This window comes from Ranitomeya variabilis, chromosome 1 (assembly GCF_051348905.1).
Source record: "Ranitomeya variabilis isolate aRanVar5 chromosome 1, aRanVar5.hap1, whole genome shotgun sequence".
Classification (NCBI taxonomy): Eukaryota; Metazoa; Chordata; class Amphibia; order Anura; family Dendrobatidae; genus Ranitomeya; species Ranitomeya variabilis.
In genome coordinates, this window is record NC_135232.1 from 794,828,741 (window position 1) to 794,846,429 (window position 17,689).

At 45.3% G+C, this 17,689-nt stretch overlaps 1 protein-coding gene across 1 annotated transcript in view; it reads right to left on the reverse strand.

The window, feature by feature from the left end:
• The window catches only part of MYO1F (myosin IF), a 302,201-nt gene that overhangs the window by 43,037 nt on the left and 241,475 nt on the right, over positions 1-17,689 (reverse strand). Inside the window, exon 21 of the mRNA XM_077273492.1 lies at positions 9,405-9,574. Coding sequence (XP_077129607.1) covers positions 9,405-9,574 — 170 coding nt within the window. The remainder of the gene's footprint in view (positions 1-9,404; positions 9,575-17,689) is intronic.

Consider the following 17,689-nt stretch of genomic DNA (forward strand, 5'->3'; position numbering starts at 1 on the left):
TAGGCCTTTGATAGCCTGTCTGCGGTCCCTACTTTAAATACTCCTCCACTGACCAGACCACTGCTGCCCGTGTACCCCTGGAACCAATTATAAAGTGCCTACAGCCAGCCCATTTTCTTATGTTAGGCCTTTGAAGCCTGTCTGCGGTCCCTACTTTAAATACTCCTCCACTGACCACCAAGCTGCCTGCCCGTGTATCCATGTAACCGCTGTAAAACTGCCATGAGCCTATTGTTTGTTATTTTAGGCCTTTGATAGCCTGTCTGCGGTCCCTACTTTAAATACTCCTCCACTGACCACCAAGCTGCCTGCCCGTGTATCCATGTAACCGCTGTAAAACTGCCATGAGCCTATTGTTTGTTATTTTAGGCCTTTGATAGCCTGTCTGCGGCCCCTACTTGCAATACTCCTCCACTGACCACAATGCTGCCTGGAGTGCCTGCCTGTGTATCCATGTAACCGATGTAAAACTGCCATGACTGCCTACTGTTTGTTATTTTAGGCCTTTGATAGCCTGTCTGCAGCCCCTACTTGCAATACTCCTCCACTGACCACACCAATGCTGCCCGTGTACCCCTGGAACCTATTTAAAAGTTCATAGAGCCTAGTTATATATTTTATTTACTATTAATAAGGCCATGATGGACTACGCTGTACCACGCTACAAGCTAACCAGTCGACACTTCTTTTGCGAGAAAAGCCATCCCAACCCTCCACCAGCATGTAGAAGACCGCATTGTCCATGCACTCTGGCAATCTGTGAGTACAAAGGTGCACCTGACAACAGACGCATGGACCTGTAGGCATGGCCACGGAAGATTACGTGTCCATTACGGCGCAATGGGTTAATGTGGTGGATGCATGGTCCACAGGGGACAGCCTACTAAGTCTGTCTGCAGTCCCTAATTCAAATTGTCCTCCACTGTCTAAATCGGAACTTCCACCTTCTGGCTTTCGGCCTATAGTATCAGAAATTAAACTGCATTTGGCCTTCAACTTTGGTTAGGGCCTACTAACGGCTTCTGCCCCTCCCTGGTGTTGCCCTCAACTAAATAAAGCTGAGCTTCAACCTTCTGCTCCAAATTACCATTTTGAAAAATGCAATAGGCTTTTCAGGCCTACTAAAGGTGTCTGTCTGTGTGCCCCTGCCTGGTGTTGTCCTCAACTAAATAAAGCTGAGCTTCAACCTTCCGGCTCTCATTATGTGGTTTTAAAAAAAAAAATGGTGGTTAGGGCCTACTAACGGCTTCTGCCCCTCCCTGGTGTTGCCCTCAACTAAATAAAGCTGAGCTTCAACCTTCTGCTCCAAATTACCATTTTGAAAAATGCAATAGGCTTTTCCGGCCTACTAAAGGTGTCTGTCTGTGTGCCCCTCCCTGGTGTTGTCCTCAACTAAATAAAGCTGAGCTTCAACCTTCCGGCTCTCATTATGTGGTTTTAAAAAAAAAAATGGTGGTTAGGGCCTACTAACGGCTTCTGCCCCTCCCTGGTGTTGTCCTCAACTAAATAAAGCTGAGCTTCAACCTTCCGGCTCTCATTATGTGGTTTTAAAAAAAAAAATGGTGGTTAGGGCCTACTAACGGCTTCTGCCCCTCCCTGGTGTTGTCCTCAACTAAATAAAGCTGAGCTTCAACCTTCCGGCTCTCATTAAGTGGTTTTAAAAAAAAAAAATGGTGGTTAGGGCCTACTAACGGCTTCTGCCCCTCCCTGGTGTTGTCCTCAACTAAATAAAGCTGAGCTTCAACCTTCCGGCTCTCATTAAGTGGTTTTAAAAAAAAAAAATGGTGGTTAGGGCCTACTAACGGCTTCTGCCCCTCCCTGGTGTTGTCCTCAACTAAATAAAGCTGAGCTTCAACCTTCTGCTCCAAATTACCATTTTGAAAAATGCAATAGGCTTTTCCGGCCTACTAAAGGTGTCTGTCTGTGTGCCCCTGCCTGGTGTTGCCCTCAACTAAATAAAGCTGAGCTTCAACCTTCTGCTCCAAATTACCATTTTAAAAAATGCAATAGGCTTTTCCGGCCTACTAAAGGTGTCTGCCCCTCCCTGGTGTTGTCCTCAACTGAACAAAGCTGAGCTTCCACATTCTGGCTTTCGCCCTATACTATCAGATATTAAACTGCATTTGGCCTACTAGTGTGGTTAGGCCCTTGAAACAGTGTCTGCTGCTCTTGGGTTTGCTACTCCACTGAACAAAGCAATGCCGCCTGTTTAGTCCTGTTACCAATTTTGAACTGCATGTAGCCTACTTTATTCTTTGGCCCTATATCTGTTTCCTCCTCATCCTGCCCATTGCCCAGCCACTGCTAAATGAGTCTGCTGGTACATTGACCTAGACCACTACATTCCCCTTGTACTCTACACAGCCAGAATCTGTCCCTGCTGAAAGTAAGGTTCCCCTTCCCGCATGTTATACCACCTTACACAGGGACAAAGAGGAAGGTGCAGATGAAAGTGCAGGTTCCTTCATCAGGTGGGGGGGCATACTCGTTGGCGACGTCACTGGCACAGGGCCCCTCAGAGTACGCAAAAGTGTCGCTGCTGGTGGGAGGCGCCCCCGCCATGCAAACACACCGCCGTACTTTGAGGGGCCCTGTGCCAGTGGCAATGCGAACGAGTGGGCCCCCCCCCTGCTTGCTCAGGATCACAGCACTTGCAACTTTTAAATACTTACCTTTCCCTGCAACACCGCCGTGACGTAGTCCGCATTTCCTGGGCCCACGAAAAACTTGAGCCAGCCCTACTCCCCCCACAACTTTCCCCCAATTCCCTATGCCCAACTATTATTATACAGTTAATTAAGATTGGCAAGCTTCAGAAACAAGAATGGATGTTTTTGGCATTAAAATGGGCACTGTAGGTGTTTTCCTGGCCTCCACTCACTGCCGACTATGCTTCCCCATTGACTTGCATTGGGTTTCGTGTTTCGGTCGATCCCCGACTTTTAGCGATAATCGGCCGACTGCACTCGACTCGACTCTGGACAAAATCGGGTTTCCCAAAACCCTACTCGATCTTAAAAAAATGAAAGTCGCTCAACCCTACTCACAGCCAAACCAGACAGCCCCCAAATCTAAGAAGCATCATTGTCAAGAGCTCCCTGTCCTCTCCAACAGCTGCAGGTACCTTTCCCTGCAATCAGAAAAAATGTAAAACCTGTCCATTTATAATGACCACGGACAAGATAAAGATCCCCAACTCACATCAGGACTACAAGATACCTTGTACCTTGTTATTTGTACTAAATGTCCAACTGGGGGTCTGTATGTGGGGGAGACAGGGCAAAAGCTTAGAACAAGAATTAATTCTCACCGCCATACAATAAGAGAAAAAAGAATAGATCTACCTGTGGCAATACATTTTTGTCTCCCAAATCATAGCATTATGGACATGAAATTACTTGTGTTGAAAGGTAACTTCAAAACTCAGAGAGACAGAAGAGTCTGGGAATATAAACTGATGACGACCTTTGACTCTTAGTGGTGGAATGAATGTGTCGCAAGGATTTATGTCTTTTTACATCAACTAAGGAACTTGCCCCTCAGACTATGAGGGGTCATCACAACAGAGACCCCAATCAGAGGACAATAAAACATTCCTTATCTAAGAACTGGCTCAACATTTATGGACATAACTGGTAATCACTCATGGTTATTCTGCTTCATGCCACCTGTCTTATCCATGTTTTTTTTTTTTCTGTGCTATGTTGTGCATAAATATGTGATTCTTCAGAATTTGTATTAGTCTATGCCTGATGAAGAGACCGGAGTAGTCTCGAAAGCTTGCAATTTGTTACCATCTTTTCAGTTAGCCATTAAAAGGTATCAACCACTGAGGACTCTCAATTCTAAACATTTGTCTATCTACTGGCTAAGGCTACGTTCACATTTGCGTTGTGCGCCGCAGCGTCGGCGATGCAACGCACAACGCAGGAACACCGCATGCACAACGCATGCACAACGCTGCGTTTTGCGACGCATGCGTCCTTTTTTTGCTTGATTTTGGACGCACAAAAAATGCAACTTGCTGCGTCCTCTGCACCATGACGCGTGCGCCGCAGTGACGCATGCGTCGCAAAACGCGTGCAACGCATGTCCATGCGCCCCCATGTTAAATATAGGGGCGCATGACGCATGCGGCGACGCTGCGGCGCCCGACGCTGCGGCGCAGAACGCTAATGTGAACGTAGCCTAACACGGTACCAAGATATATATCTTTCCTGTATCAGAGACTTTTTAGTGATGTAGATTTATAGTTCTAATAATGACTCATGTAGGGAAAAGAGACTTCATGTTTTACATATGACTTAGAAGGATTCAGCTAGTCTGTTTTTAATTAGGTGATGTTATAGACCTAATAGAAAAAAAAATTAACTGGGTAGAAGGGCAAAACGAGCAAATGTAAGTGCACAATGCTATGTAAAATTACTGATTGCAATATACTAAGAGGATGGCAGTGCTTCTTTAACAAAAAAACACATTTTTTCATGTGACAAAGCAACAGAAACCTGACTTTTCAGGAATCTGTTTGGAGTACAAATTCCATCTTACAGTTAGGAGCTACTAAGACCTGCTGCTTAGACAGAGCTACTTTCAGTTCTTGAAAGGCCGTTTCCACCTCCAACGTCCATTTGGCCATAACTGATTTTGTCCCATTAAGGAGGTTGGTCAGTGGTGCAGCTACCATGGTAAAGTTTAGAATGAACCTCCTGTAGTACCCTAAGATTCCCAGAAATGTCCTAACTCGCTGTTTTGAGAGTGGTCTTGGCCAGTTCTGGATTCCGTCCACTTTATTGATATGGGGTTTGATTTCGCCTCTTCATACTATATATCCAAGGTATTTGGCCTCCTCTTTCCCCATGGCACATTTTTTTTTATCTAGACCCCGCCTTACTGAGAACATCAGACACCACCTGTACCTTTCCCAGGTGACTTCCTTTATCTGGGCTGAAGGTTATAATATCGTCTAGGTATGTTGCAGTGTAATTCTTGTGGGGTGCATGGATCCGGTACATGGCCCTCTGTAAGGTGGCCAGATATCCATGCAGTCAGAACAGCATCAGGACATATTGGAAGCACCCATCTGTTGTGGAAAAAGCTGTCTTCTCCTTGGTTTCTTGTGACATGGGAATTTGCCAATATCCCTTCATTAGATCTAAGGTGGTTATATACGTTGCTGGCCCAAGTTTCTCGATCAGCTCATCGACCTGTGGCATTGGATAATCATCAAACTTGGAGACTTCGTTCAGCTTCCAATAATCATTACAGAATCTCCATTCGCAATCTGGTTTTGTAACAAGGACAATCGGGTTAGACTACCCGCTCTTAGATTCCTCAAAGACTCCGAGATTCATCATATGCTTCACTTCCTTGGAGATCAGTTCAAGCCGGGCCTTTGGAATTCCACAGGACTTGAAGTTCACCCGCACATGGAGTTTCCGTTGGAACCTCATGCTCTATGACATCTGTACACCCTTGCAAATCTGAGAACAGGTTCCGATTCTGCTGCAGCAATTCTCAACACTGCTATTTTTTGGACTTTTAACAGGATCTCAGTTATGGGGACATCTTCAATGTCCCCTTCTGGCTTAACCAGCAAACATGGAGTTTCAACAGGTTCCTTGTATTGCCATGCCTTGATAAGATTTACGTGATAGATCTGGTACGGCTTTCGCCTTCCTGGTTGATGAATCTTGTAGTTCACTTCACCCAGTTTCTCTACCACCTCATAGGGGCCTTTCCATTTGGCTAAAAACGTATCCTCTACCTTGGGAATAAGCACGAAGACTCAGTTCTCAGGGGTGAACAGTCTCCCCCTGGCTTACTTGTTGTAGAACCTGGATTGAGCCTCTTGTGCCTTGAAGAAGTGTTCCTTTATAATGGGCATTACCTTAGCAACCCTCTCCTGCATCTAGGTGATATGCTCGATGATGCTCTGATTGGGTGTGACCTCGGTTTCCCAGGTTTCCCTTGTTATATCATGGAGATCCCACATATGTTGGCCATACAGGAGTTCAAACAGAGAGAATCCTGTGATAGAAGCCTGTGGAACCTCCCTGGTAGAGAATAGATATGGGAGGAGACAGTTCCAGTCTCGACTGTCCTTTTCTATAACTTTCTTAAGCATACTCTTTAAGGTTTTATTATTAATAATAATAATAATAATAATAATAATAATAATCTTTATTTTTATATAGCGCTAACATATTCTGCAGCGCTTTACAGGTTGCACACACATTATCGTCACTGTCCCCGTTGGGGCTCACAATCTAAATTCCCTATCAGTATGTCTTTGGAATGTGGGAGGAAACCGGAGTACCTGGAGGAAACCCACGCAAACACGGAGAGAACATACAAACTCTTTGCAGATGTTGTCCTTAGTGGGGCTTGAACCCAGGAGGACTCCAACGCTGCAAGGCTGCTGTGCTATCCACTGCGCCACCGTGCTGCCCACCTTTCCACAAGGTCATCTGTCTGGGCATGGTAAACTGACATTTTCAGTTGTGTAATTTGCAAGGCCTTACGCAGTGTCCTCATCACCTTACTCATAAAAGGGGAAGGGGTTCCTTGGTTGGATAGGGTCTCCCTCAGTAGTCCTGTCCGGACATAGATACTTTTTCCCCGGGAGTTTCTCAGGACAACTGCTTCTGGGTAGCATAGTCAAGGACAACCAATATATATTGATGCCCACAAGCTGACTTACCAAGGGGGCCGACCAAATCCATGGCAATTTTCTTAAACGGCACCTCTATGATGGGTAGCTGCACAAGGGGATTTCGGAAGTGAGAGGTGGGAGTGGTTAACTGGCAGGTGGGATAGGACTTGCAATACCTTAGTATTTCTTAGTGACATCTCGGCCAATAGAACCTTCACATGACACGTTCTCAGGTTTTGTCGACACCCAGATGGCTCTATGTTTCACATGGAAGTGGAAATCCTTCAGTGCTAGAAACCAGCAGGTAACATGAGCATTTTCCCCTTTCTCTCCCTTATCTACCTAAGTGGGGCATGGTCTGACACTAATTTAAATTTTCACCATAAAAGATAGTATCACAATGTGTCCACCACCCACTTTATGGCCAAGCATTCATTTTCTACAATGGAATAATTTTTCTCATATGCTGACAGTTTCCTACTCAGGTACAGAACAGGATGCTTCTCTCCTTATTTCTCCTGAGAAAGGACCGCTCCTACCTGGCTCCCCCATTAAGTATGACACTAGGACTTCCACTCACTGCTCTGGCAGGAGTTTATCGCTTTCGGCGACTCTTAAAAACTGTTAAAAAGGCCTCTATGCCGTCACCTGGGGTCATTTTCTGCAAGGCTTCTATACAGAGAAATCATCAGCTGACCTTGGAGCTGGAGCTACTGATCTGCCACAAACTGCCTCTGTGAGTAATTCAATCTGCTGCTGATGTTGTTGGTGCTGCTGTTGAAACTGTTGCTGGTTCTGCAGCTGTTGCTGTTACTGCTGCTAGGCTTGCACCAGGTGTTTAATCAGGTCCTCCATGCTGTCTGATGTTGCTCCCTGGCTAATAGCCACCTTAACCCAAAACATGCAGTACTTCTGTAGTGGTTTTCCCTGGAAACACTGCCAGCACTTTTAACACCAAATGTAATAATGCTACTCACTTGGGAGCGAAATGAGTTATCACAGGAACTATTTCTATGTAAAAGTATGGCTGGTTTATTTTAGTCCTCACACACCGCATAAAAGGAAAACTCAAATACAATCTTTGTCCGGCACAAAGTGAAACATAAAGTAAGGCCTCTTTCACACTTTCGTTTTTAACAATCAGTCACAATCCATCAAAATGTTGAAAAGAAGGATCCTGTGCAGATTGTAAAAAACGGATGCACTAGATCCGTATTTTTGACGGATCCGTAGCGTTTTCCATGCGATCTGTAGCATCGCTTGGAAAACTGATTGACAGGTTGGTCACACTTGTCAAACATAGTGTTTGACAAGTGTGACCAACTTTTACTATTGATGCTGCCTATGCAGCATCAATAGTAAAAAGATATAATGTTAAAAATAATTAAAGAAAAAAAAAAATCTTGATATTCTCACCTTCCGGCGTCCCTGCCTGATGCTCGTGATGCACGCGATGCTCCCTTTCCCAGTGATGCCTTGCGAAATGACCCGATGACGTAGCGGCCTCGCGAGGTGAGAATATCAAGATCTTTTATTTTTTGTAATTATTTTTAGCATTATATCTTTTTACTATTGATGCTGCATAGGCAGCATCAATAGTAAAAAGAGAGAGAGAGCGAGAGAGAATTTCCCTGACTGGAAATTCTTCCACGCATGCTCAGTTTGGAAAGACGAATCCAGTAGCTGGATTCCAACTTTTGACACACAGCGACGGATCCTGCGTCCAAAGGCTTCCATTATAACTAATGACGGACGGTGCAGGACCCGTCGCTGCGCGATTTTCTGGCGTGCACAAAAAACGTTTCTATGTGCGTTGTCTCCGCCAGACAGACAGCGATTTTATGACGGATCCAGTGCACGACGGATGAAACGGAAGGCCATCCGTCACAATCCGTCGCTAATACAAGTCTATGAGAAAAAACGGATCCAGCAGAAACATTTGCTGGATCCGTTTTTTTCACAAAACGACGCATTGTGATGGAAAAAGAAAGATGGAAGTGTGAAAGAGGTCTAACAAGTCCATACAATAGTGCGGGTTCACCCGCTTGAGTTAAAATCCAGCTTCCTAGTCCTTTAGCAAAGGTACACAGTCATGGAGATCTGCAAACCTCCACACACATTAACTCCTGTGAGACAAACAGACCTCATTTTACAATGTGAACCACACCCTGGGGTGGAGATATGGTCATCAGCCGTCTCTCCCAACCTGTCATGGCTTGATTAACCCCTCTTACTACTATGTGTACTAGAGCATTACTCCAGGTATATATCACAGAGGACATGCACCTCTGTCATACATATCTTCCATCCACTATGCATCCGACAGCCGCCTTCTAATATATATATAAATATACTGTATATAATATCTATTACACTGAAATTTCAAAATTAAGAAGTAAAAGTATATTAAGGAAGTAAAAGTAAAAATATGGAATTAAAAGTATATTTTGGAAATCACAGAACTGATAAACATATTAATGATATCCATGTGACGAAAAAAAGAGATCCATGACTGATAAAGTCCTATTGCTGTATGTAAATAACTGCATGATGCTAATAAGTATCCATTCATTTTTAGAGCTATTTGCTGCATCCAATGCCAATAGGTAACAGAGGTTCTGGCTTGTAGCCCCCCTATTTCTGCTGCTATTGAAAAGGTTGGTATTAAATCCACATTTCCTTTAACAGACTACTAATAATCTACTTTACACACATGGCAACTGGATGATACTTTTGGCATTGGCATCCATACCTTGAACCGTCTGTCATATTTATTGATAGAGTCAGCAAAGTCTATCCGTTCTCGCTTTGCCATGAACTGTCGGAGCTCAGGTTTATCTTCCATACCCAGGTAGTCACCAACAAAGTTGCGATTAATGCTATTTCTACGTCGTTCTTTAAATCCATACAAAATGTTGGAGGCTACAGTAATAAGAAAAGGTAAATGGAAAGGATTTTGTTATTTATTTTACATACAGTGACTTTTAATTAGTCATCATTTACTGCTAAAAATGAAGCGAAAGTCAATACATTGATACAATGTATTTCAATACTTCATTCACTTAGATGGAATAGAGCTGCAATACCAGACACAAGTTTTAAATGGGGTAGTGCGATTTTTTTTTTGCTGAAGGCAGGCAGTTTTTCTAATCCAGAACAATACATTTAATAAATAGGTCTCTCAGACCTGATGAGGCCAGTGTATTTTTGTGACAGTGGCCGTATAATCATTTATATAAAAATTAGTGCTCCAGCAAGAGAATGAGACAACTCACAAAAGCAGTGTAGTAATAAGTTAACATTACTCTCACAGAGGCGTATCTAGAGGGGTAAACCGGGGCACATGCCCCGGGTGGAGCCATCAGGGGGTGCAGTCGAGCCGCCTGATGCGGCAGTCCAAAGTGTCTCCCCTGGAGGCTGCATTCTGCCACCCCCAGACAAGGAGTCGACTGTCTTCTGAGCAGTCTGTCAAGCTGACAGCTGGTTCCCAGAACATGCAACACGCCGGCTCCTAGATTCCAGTGATCAATTGTAATTGTGTTTTTCAGGCGCGAGTACAATTGAAGCTGTGCGGTCAGAGCGATGTCAGCAGCATGATCAGGTCATGTGATCACGCTGCTGACGTCACTCGAATAGCATTGGTGGTAAGTGCTCCACACTGGAGCTTAAGACACCGAAGATTAAATGTAACGGGGAGAAGGGGGAGATTTTCTGTGTGTGGGGAGTATATACTCTGTGACGTGGGCATTTACTGTGTGTGGGGGTATTGTGTGTGTGTGTGGGGGTATAAACTCCGTGTGTGAAGGTATTTACTGTGTGCGTGGGGGTATATACTCTGTGACGTAGGCATTTACTGTGTGTGTGTGGGTATTTATTGTGTGTGTGGAGGTATAAACTCTGTGTGTGAATGTATTTACTGTGTGCATGGGGGTATATACTCTATGTAGGGGTATTTACTGTGAGTGGGGGGTATATACTCTGTGAGGCGGTATTTACTGTGTGTGGGGTATATACTCTGTGAAGGGGTATTTACTGTGTGTGTGAGGGGCATATATATTCTGTGTGGGGTATTTACTGTGTGTGGGGGTATACTGTATACTCTGTGAGGGGGTATTTACTGTGTAAGTGGGGGTATATACTCTGGGGGGTATTTACTGTGTGTGGGGGTATATACTCTGTGAGGGTATTTACTGTATGGGTGTGTATACTTTGTGAGGGGGTTTTTACTGTGTGTGTATTGTAGTGCTGCGGTAGCACCCATACGCAGTGAAGAGGCAGTGACCCACAAAGTTCAAACACATAACGTTCCTTTATTGTGTTACTTCACACAGTCCATTTCTCACAAGTGCATAGAATTCATGTTTAGTTCACATAAACATTGCACTGTATAATGCACGGCCTCTTCCAAGTCACAGTCCCTACACACACCGGGCTTCTCTTTGCCCAGTTTCCGTGGGGCGACTGCAGGTCGTGACCAAGTCTCTTACACACACAGCTTCATATGTTGCAGTCACTACACACGCCAGTCCTCCTCTGACTATTTCCCGTGGGTGTCCTTCACTGCTGTATCAGTCTCTTTACTCACACAGCTTTTACTCGCAACTCTAAACATGCTGGACCTCCTCTGACCAGTTCCCGTGGGTGGCGGCAGCGCTGTGTTAGCTGTGGATGCCAGGCATCTCAGCTCCCCTGGCTGCTTGGCTCCGCTCTGTCCTGTGTCACCACACACTGACAAATCTCCACAGAGCCTCTTGCTCTGTCCTCCAAACACCAGTCGGATACTGACTCTGAACCTGACACCTGACACACCCATACCTTTTACTGCAGGGTTTTTAACAAACAAATCTGTGGCTTCCTGCCACATGGAAAACCCGCACCTGAAATGAAACGGACTGCAGCAATAACATACTGCAGTCAGTTTCATAACACAAAACCCAGAGCAGGTTTTCCCTAAATCTGTCTTGGACAAACATTATGTCCAAGACTAACCTTATTTATTATTACATTTAACCTGCATTGCAGTCACCGCTATGCCCATGACTGCCATGCACACCTATGTGTTGTGAATTCGGATTCTGGGCTCCCCCGGTGGCTACTGGTGGAATTGAACTGGTGTCTTCATCTTCTCTGTTCACCTGTTCCCATCAAGATGTGGGAGTCGCTATATAACCTTGCTGCTCTGTTAGTTGCTTGCCGGTCAACAATGTTATCAGAAGCCTCTCTGTGCTTGTTCCTGCTCCTAGACAACTACTAGATAAGTTGGACTCTTGTCCATGTTTGTTTTTGCATTTTTGTTCCAGTTCACAGCTGTAGTTTCGTTACTGTGTCTGGAAAGCTCTTGAGAACAGGAATTGCCACTCTGGTGTTATGAGTTAATGCCAGAGTTTTAAAGTAATTTCTGGATGGTGTTTTGATAGGGTTTTTAGCTGACCATGAAAGTGTCCTTCCTGTCTTCTGCTATGTAGTAAGTGGACCTCAAATTTGCTAAACCTATTTTCATACTATGTTTGTTATTTCATCTTGATTCACCGCCAATACATGTGGGGGGCCTCTGTCTCCTTTCGGGGTATTTCTCTAGAGGTGAGCTAGGACTAATATTTTCCTCTGCTAGTTTTATTTAGTCCTCCGGCTGGTGCTGGGCATCTAGAATCAACGTAGGCATGCTACCCGGCCACTGCTAGTTGTGTGTTAGGTTTAGTTCATGGTCAGCTCAGTTTCCATCTTCCAAGAGCTAGTTCCTATATATGCTGATGCTATGATCTCTTGCCATTGAGATCATGACAGTTTGACCGGCCCACTAAAGGGTTAAAATCCTTGGCTGAGAAAGGAGAGAAATAAGTAGTCTGCTGAAATTTTTATTTTTTTTTTCTCTCCTTTGAATGGCTCTGTGTTCACCTGTTTGCAATGGATCTTCAGAGTGTAACTGCAGGTTTGAATATTCTCGCCACGAAGGTACAAAATTTGCAAGATTTTGTTTGTCATGCACCTGTATCTGAGCCGAGAATTCCTTTGCCGGAATTTTTCTCGGGGAATAGATCTGGGTTTCAGAATTTTCGAAATAATTGCAAATTATTTTTGTCCCTGAAATCTCGCTCTGCCGGAGATCCTGCACAGCAGGTCAGGATTGTGATTTCCTTGCTCCGGGGCGACCCTCAAGACTGGGCTTTTTCATTGACACCAGGGGATCCTGCGTTGCTCAATGTGGATGCGTTTTTTCTGGCCTTGGGGTTGCTTTATGACGAACCTCATTTGGAGCTTCAGGCAGAAAAAACTTTGATGTCCCTATCTCAGGGGCAAGATGAAGCGGAAATTTACTGCCAAAGATTCCGTAAATGGTCTGTGCTTACTCAGTGGAATGAGTGCGCCCTGGCGGCGACTTTCAGAGAGGGTCTCTCTGATGCCATTAAGGATGTTATGGTGGGGTTCCCTGTGCCTGCGGGTCTGAATGAGTCCATGACAATGGCTATTCAGATCGATAGGCGTTTGCGGGAGCGCAAACCAGTGCACCATCTGGCGGTGTCCACTGAGAAATCGCCAGAGAGTATGCAGTGTGATAGAATTCTGTCCCGAAGCGAGCGGCAGAATTTTAGACGGAAAAATGGGTTGTGTTTCTATTGTGGTGATTCTACTCATGTTATATCAGCATGCTCTAAGCGCACTAAAAAGCTTGGTAAATCTGTTTCCATTTGCACCTTACCGTCTAAGTTTATTCTATCTGTGACCCTGATTTGCTCTTTGTCATCTATTACCACGGACGCCTATGTCGACTCTGGCGCCGCTTTGAGTCTTATGGATTGGTCCTTTGCCAAACGCTGTGGGTATGATTTAGAGCCTTTGGAGACTTCTATTCCTCTGAAGGGGATTGACTCCACCCCATTGGCTAATAATAAACCACAATACTGGACACAAGTAACTATGCGTATTAATCCGGATCACCAGGAGATTATTCGCTTTCTGGTGCTGTATAATCTACATGATGATTTGGTGCTAGGATTGCCTTGGCTGCAATCTCACAACCCAGTCCTCGACTGGAAAGCTATGTCTGTGTTGAGCTGGGGATGTAAGGGGGCTCATGGGGATGTACCTGTGGTTTCCATTTCATCATCTATTCCCTCTGAAATTCCTGAGTTCCTGTCTGACTATCGTGACGTCTTTGAAGAATCCAAGCTTGGTTCGTTACCTCCGCACCGAGAGTGCGATTGTGCCATAGATTTAATCCCGGGTAGTAAATACCCAAAGGGTCGTTTATTTAATCTGTCTGTGCCTGAACATGCTGCTATGCGTGAATATATAAAGGAGTCCTTGGAAAAGGGACATATTCGTCCATCGTCATCTCCCTTAGGAGCCGGTTTTTTCTTTGTGTCAAAAAAAGACGGCTCTTTGAGACCATGTATTGATTATCGGCTTTTGAATAAAATCACTGTTAAATATCAATACCCATTGCCGTTGCTGACTGATTTGTTTGCTCGCATAAAGGGGGCCAAGTGGTTCTCTAAGATTGACCTTCGTGGGGCGTATAATTTGGTGCGAATCAGGCAGGGGGATGAGTGGAAAACCGCATTTAATACGCCCGAGGGCCACTTTGAGTATTTAGTGATGCCTTTTGGTCTTTCAAATGCTCCGTCAGTTTTCCAGTCCTTTATGCATGATATTTTTCGCGATTATTTGGATAAATTTATGATTGTGTATCTGGATGATATTCTGATTTTTTCGGATGACTGGGACTCTCATGTCCAGCAAGTCAGGAGGGTTTTTCAGGTTTTGCGGTCTAATTCTTTGTGTGTGAAGGGTTCTAAGTGTGTTTTTGGGGTACAGAGGATTTCCTTTTTGGGATATATTTTTTCCCCCTCTTCCATTGAAATGGATCCTGTCAAGGTTCAAGCTATTTGTGATTGGACGCAGCCCTCTTCTCTTAAGAGTCTTCAGAAATTTTTGGGCTTTGCTAACTTTTATCGTCGATTTATTGCTGGTTTTTCGGATATTGCTAAGCCATTGACCGATTTGACTAAGAAGGGTGCTGATGTTGCTGATTGGTCCCCTGATGCTGTGGAGGCCTTTCGGGAGCTTAAGCGCCGTTTTTCCTCTGCCCCTGTGTTGCGTCAGCCTGATGTTGCTCTACCTTTTCAGGTTGAGGTCGACGCTTCTGAGATCGGAGCTGGGGCAGTGTTGTCGCAGAAAAGTTCTGACTGCTCCGTGATGAGGCCTTGTGCCTTCTTTTCCCGTAAATTTTCGCCCGCTGAGCGGAATTATGATGTTGGGAATCGGGAGCTTTTGGCCATGAAGTGGGCTTTTGAGGAGTGGCGCCATTGGCTTGAGGGGGCCAGACATCAGGTGGTGGTATTGACTGACCACAAAAATTTGGTTTATCTTGAGACCGCCAGGCGCCTGAATCCTAGACAGGCGCGCTGGTCATTATTTTTCTCTCGGTTTAATTTTGTGGTGTCATACCTACCGGGTTCTAAGAATGTTAAGGCGGATGCCCTTTCTAGGAGTTTTGAGCCTGACTCGCCTGGTAACTCTGAGCCCACAGGTATCCTTAAGGATGGAGTGGTATTGTCAGCCGTTTCTCCAGACCTGCGGCGGGCCTTGCAGGAGTTTCAGGCGGATAGACCTGATCGTTGCCCACCTGATAAACTGTTTGTTCCTGATGATTGGACCAGTAGAGTCATCTCTGAGGTTCATTCTTCTGCGTTGGCAGGTCATCCTGGCATTTTTGGTACCAGGGATTTGGTGGCAAGGTCCTTCTGGTGGCCTTCCCTGTCACGAGATGTGCGAGGCTTTGTGCAGTCTTGTGACGTTTGTGCTCGGGCCAAGCCTTGTTGTTCTCGGGCTAGTGGATTGTTGTTGCCCTTGCCTATTCCTAAGAGGCCTTGGACGCACATCTCGATGGATTTTATTTCAGATCTGCCTGTTTCTCAGAAGATGTCTGTCATCTGGGTGGTGTGTGACCGTTTCTCTAAGATGGTCCATTTGGTTCCTCTGCCCAAGTTGCCTTCTTCTTCCGAGTTGGTTCCTCTGTTTTTTCAAAATGTTGTTCGTTTGCATGGTATTCCTGAGAATATCGTTTCTGACAGAGGGACCCAATTCGTGTCTAGATTTTGGCGGGCATTCTGTGCTAGGATGGGCATAGATTTATCTTTTTCGTCCGCTTTCCATCCTCAGACGAATGGCCAGACTGAGCGGATTAATCAGACCCTGGAGACATATCTGAGGTGTTTTGTGTCTGCTGACCAGGATGATTGGGTTGCTTTTTTGCCATTGGCGGAGTTCGCTCTCAATAATCGGGCCAGCTCTGCCACTTTGGTGTCCCCGTTTTTCTGTAATTCGGGGTTTCATCCTCGATTTTCCTCTGGTCAGGTGGAATCTTCGGATTGTCCTGGAGTGGATGCTGTGGTGGAGAGATTGCATCAGATCTGGGGGCAGGTGGTGGACAATTTGAGGTTGTCCCAGGAGAAGACTCAGCTTTTTGCTAACCGCCGTCGTCGTGTTGGTCCTCGTCTTCGTGTTGGGGACTTGGTGTGGTTGTCTTCTCGTTTTGTCCCTATGAGGGTCTCTTCTCCTAAGTTTAAGCCTCGGTTCATCGGCCCGTATAAGATATTGGAGATTCTTAACCCTGTTTCCTTCCGTTTGGACCTCCCTGCATCCTTTTCTATTCATAACGTTTTTCATCGGTCATTATTGCGCAGGTATGAGGTACCGGTTGTGCCTTCCGTTGAGCCTCCTGCTCCGGTGTTGGTTGAGGGTGAGTTGGAGTACGTTGTGGAGAAAATCTTAGACTCTCGTGTTTCCAGACGGAGACTCCAGTATCTGGTCAAGTGGAAGGGATACGGCCAGGAGGATAATTCTTGGGTGAATGCATCTGATGTTCATGCCTCTGATCTGGTTCGTGCCTTTCATAGGGCCCATCCTGATCGCCCTGGTGGTTCTGGTGAGGGTTCGGTGCCCCCTCCTTGAGGGGGGGGTACTGTTGTGAATTCGGATTCTGGGCTCCCCCGGTGGCTACTGGTGGAATTGAACTGGTGTCTTCATCTTCTCTGTTCACCTGTTCCCATCAAGATGTGGGAGTCGCTATATAACCTTGCTGCTCTGTTAGTTGCTTGCCGGTCAACAATGTTATCAGAAGCCTCTCTGTGCTTGTTCCTGCTCCTAGACAACTACTAGATAAGTTGGACTCTTGTCCATGTTTGTTTTTGCATTTTTGTTCCAGTTCACAGCTGTAGTTTCGTTACTGTGTCTGGAAAGCTCTTGAGAACAGGAATTGCCACTCTGGTGTTATGAGTTAATGCCAGAGTTTTAAAGTAATTTCTGGATGGTGTTTTGATAGGGTTTTTAGCTGACCATGAAAGTGTCCTTCCTGTCTTCTGCTATGTAGTAAGTGGACCTCAAATTTGCTAAACCTATTTTCATACTATGTTTGTTATTTCATCTTGATTCACCGCCAATACATGTGGGGGGCCTCTGTCTCCTTTCGGGGTATTTCTCTAGAGGTGAGCTAGGACTAATATTTTCCTCTGCTAGTTTTATTTAGTCCTCCGGCTGGTGCTGGGCATCTAGAATCAACGTAGGCATGCTACCCGGCCACTGCTAGTTGTGTGTTAGGTTTAGTTCATGGTCAGCTCAGTTTCCATCTTCCAAGAGCTAGTTCCTATATATGCTGATGCTATGATCTCTTGCCATTGAGATCATGACACCTATGGACTTCATACGTCTCCATGCACAACCTGGGAGAACACACAGCGACCCCTACCTGTGACATCAGTCACTGCTTCACCATTGCAATCACAGCTACACCTGCAACTGCAATACCCCCTCATGGCCTCACTACGCCTCCATGTGCATTCTGGGGAGCCCAAACAGCAGCCCCTAGCTGTAATAAGGGTCACTGCCTCACAGTAGGTATATACTCTGTGCGTTGGGGTATTTACTGTGTGTGTGGGGTATATACTCTGTGAGGGGGTATTTACTGTGTGTGGGGGTATATACTCTGTGAGTGGGTATTTACTGTGCGTTTGGGGGATATATACTCTGTGATGGAGT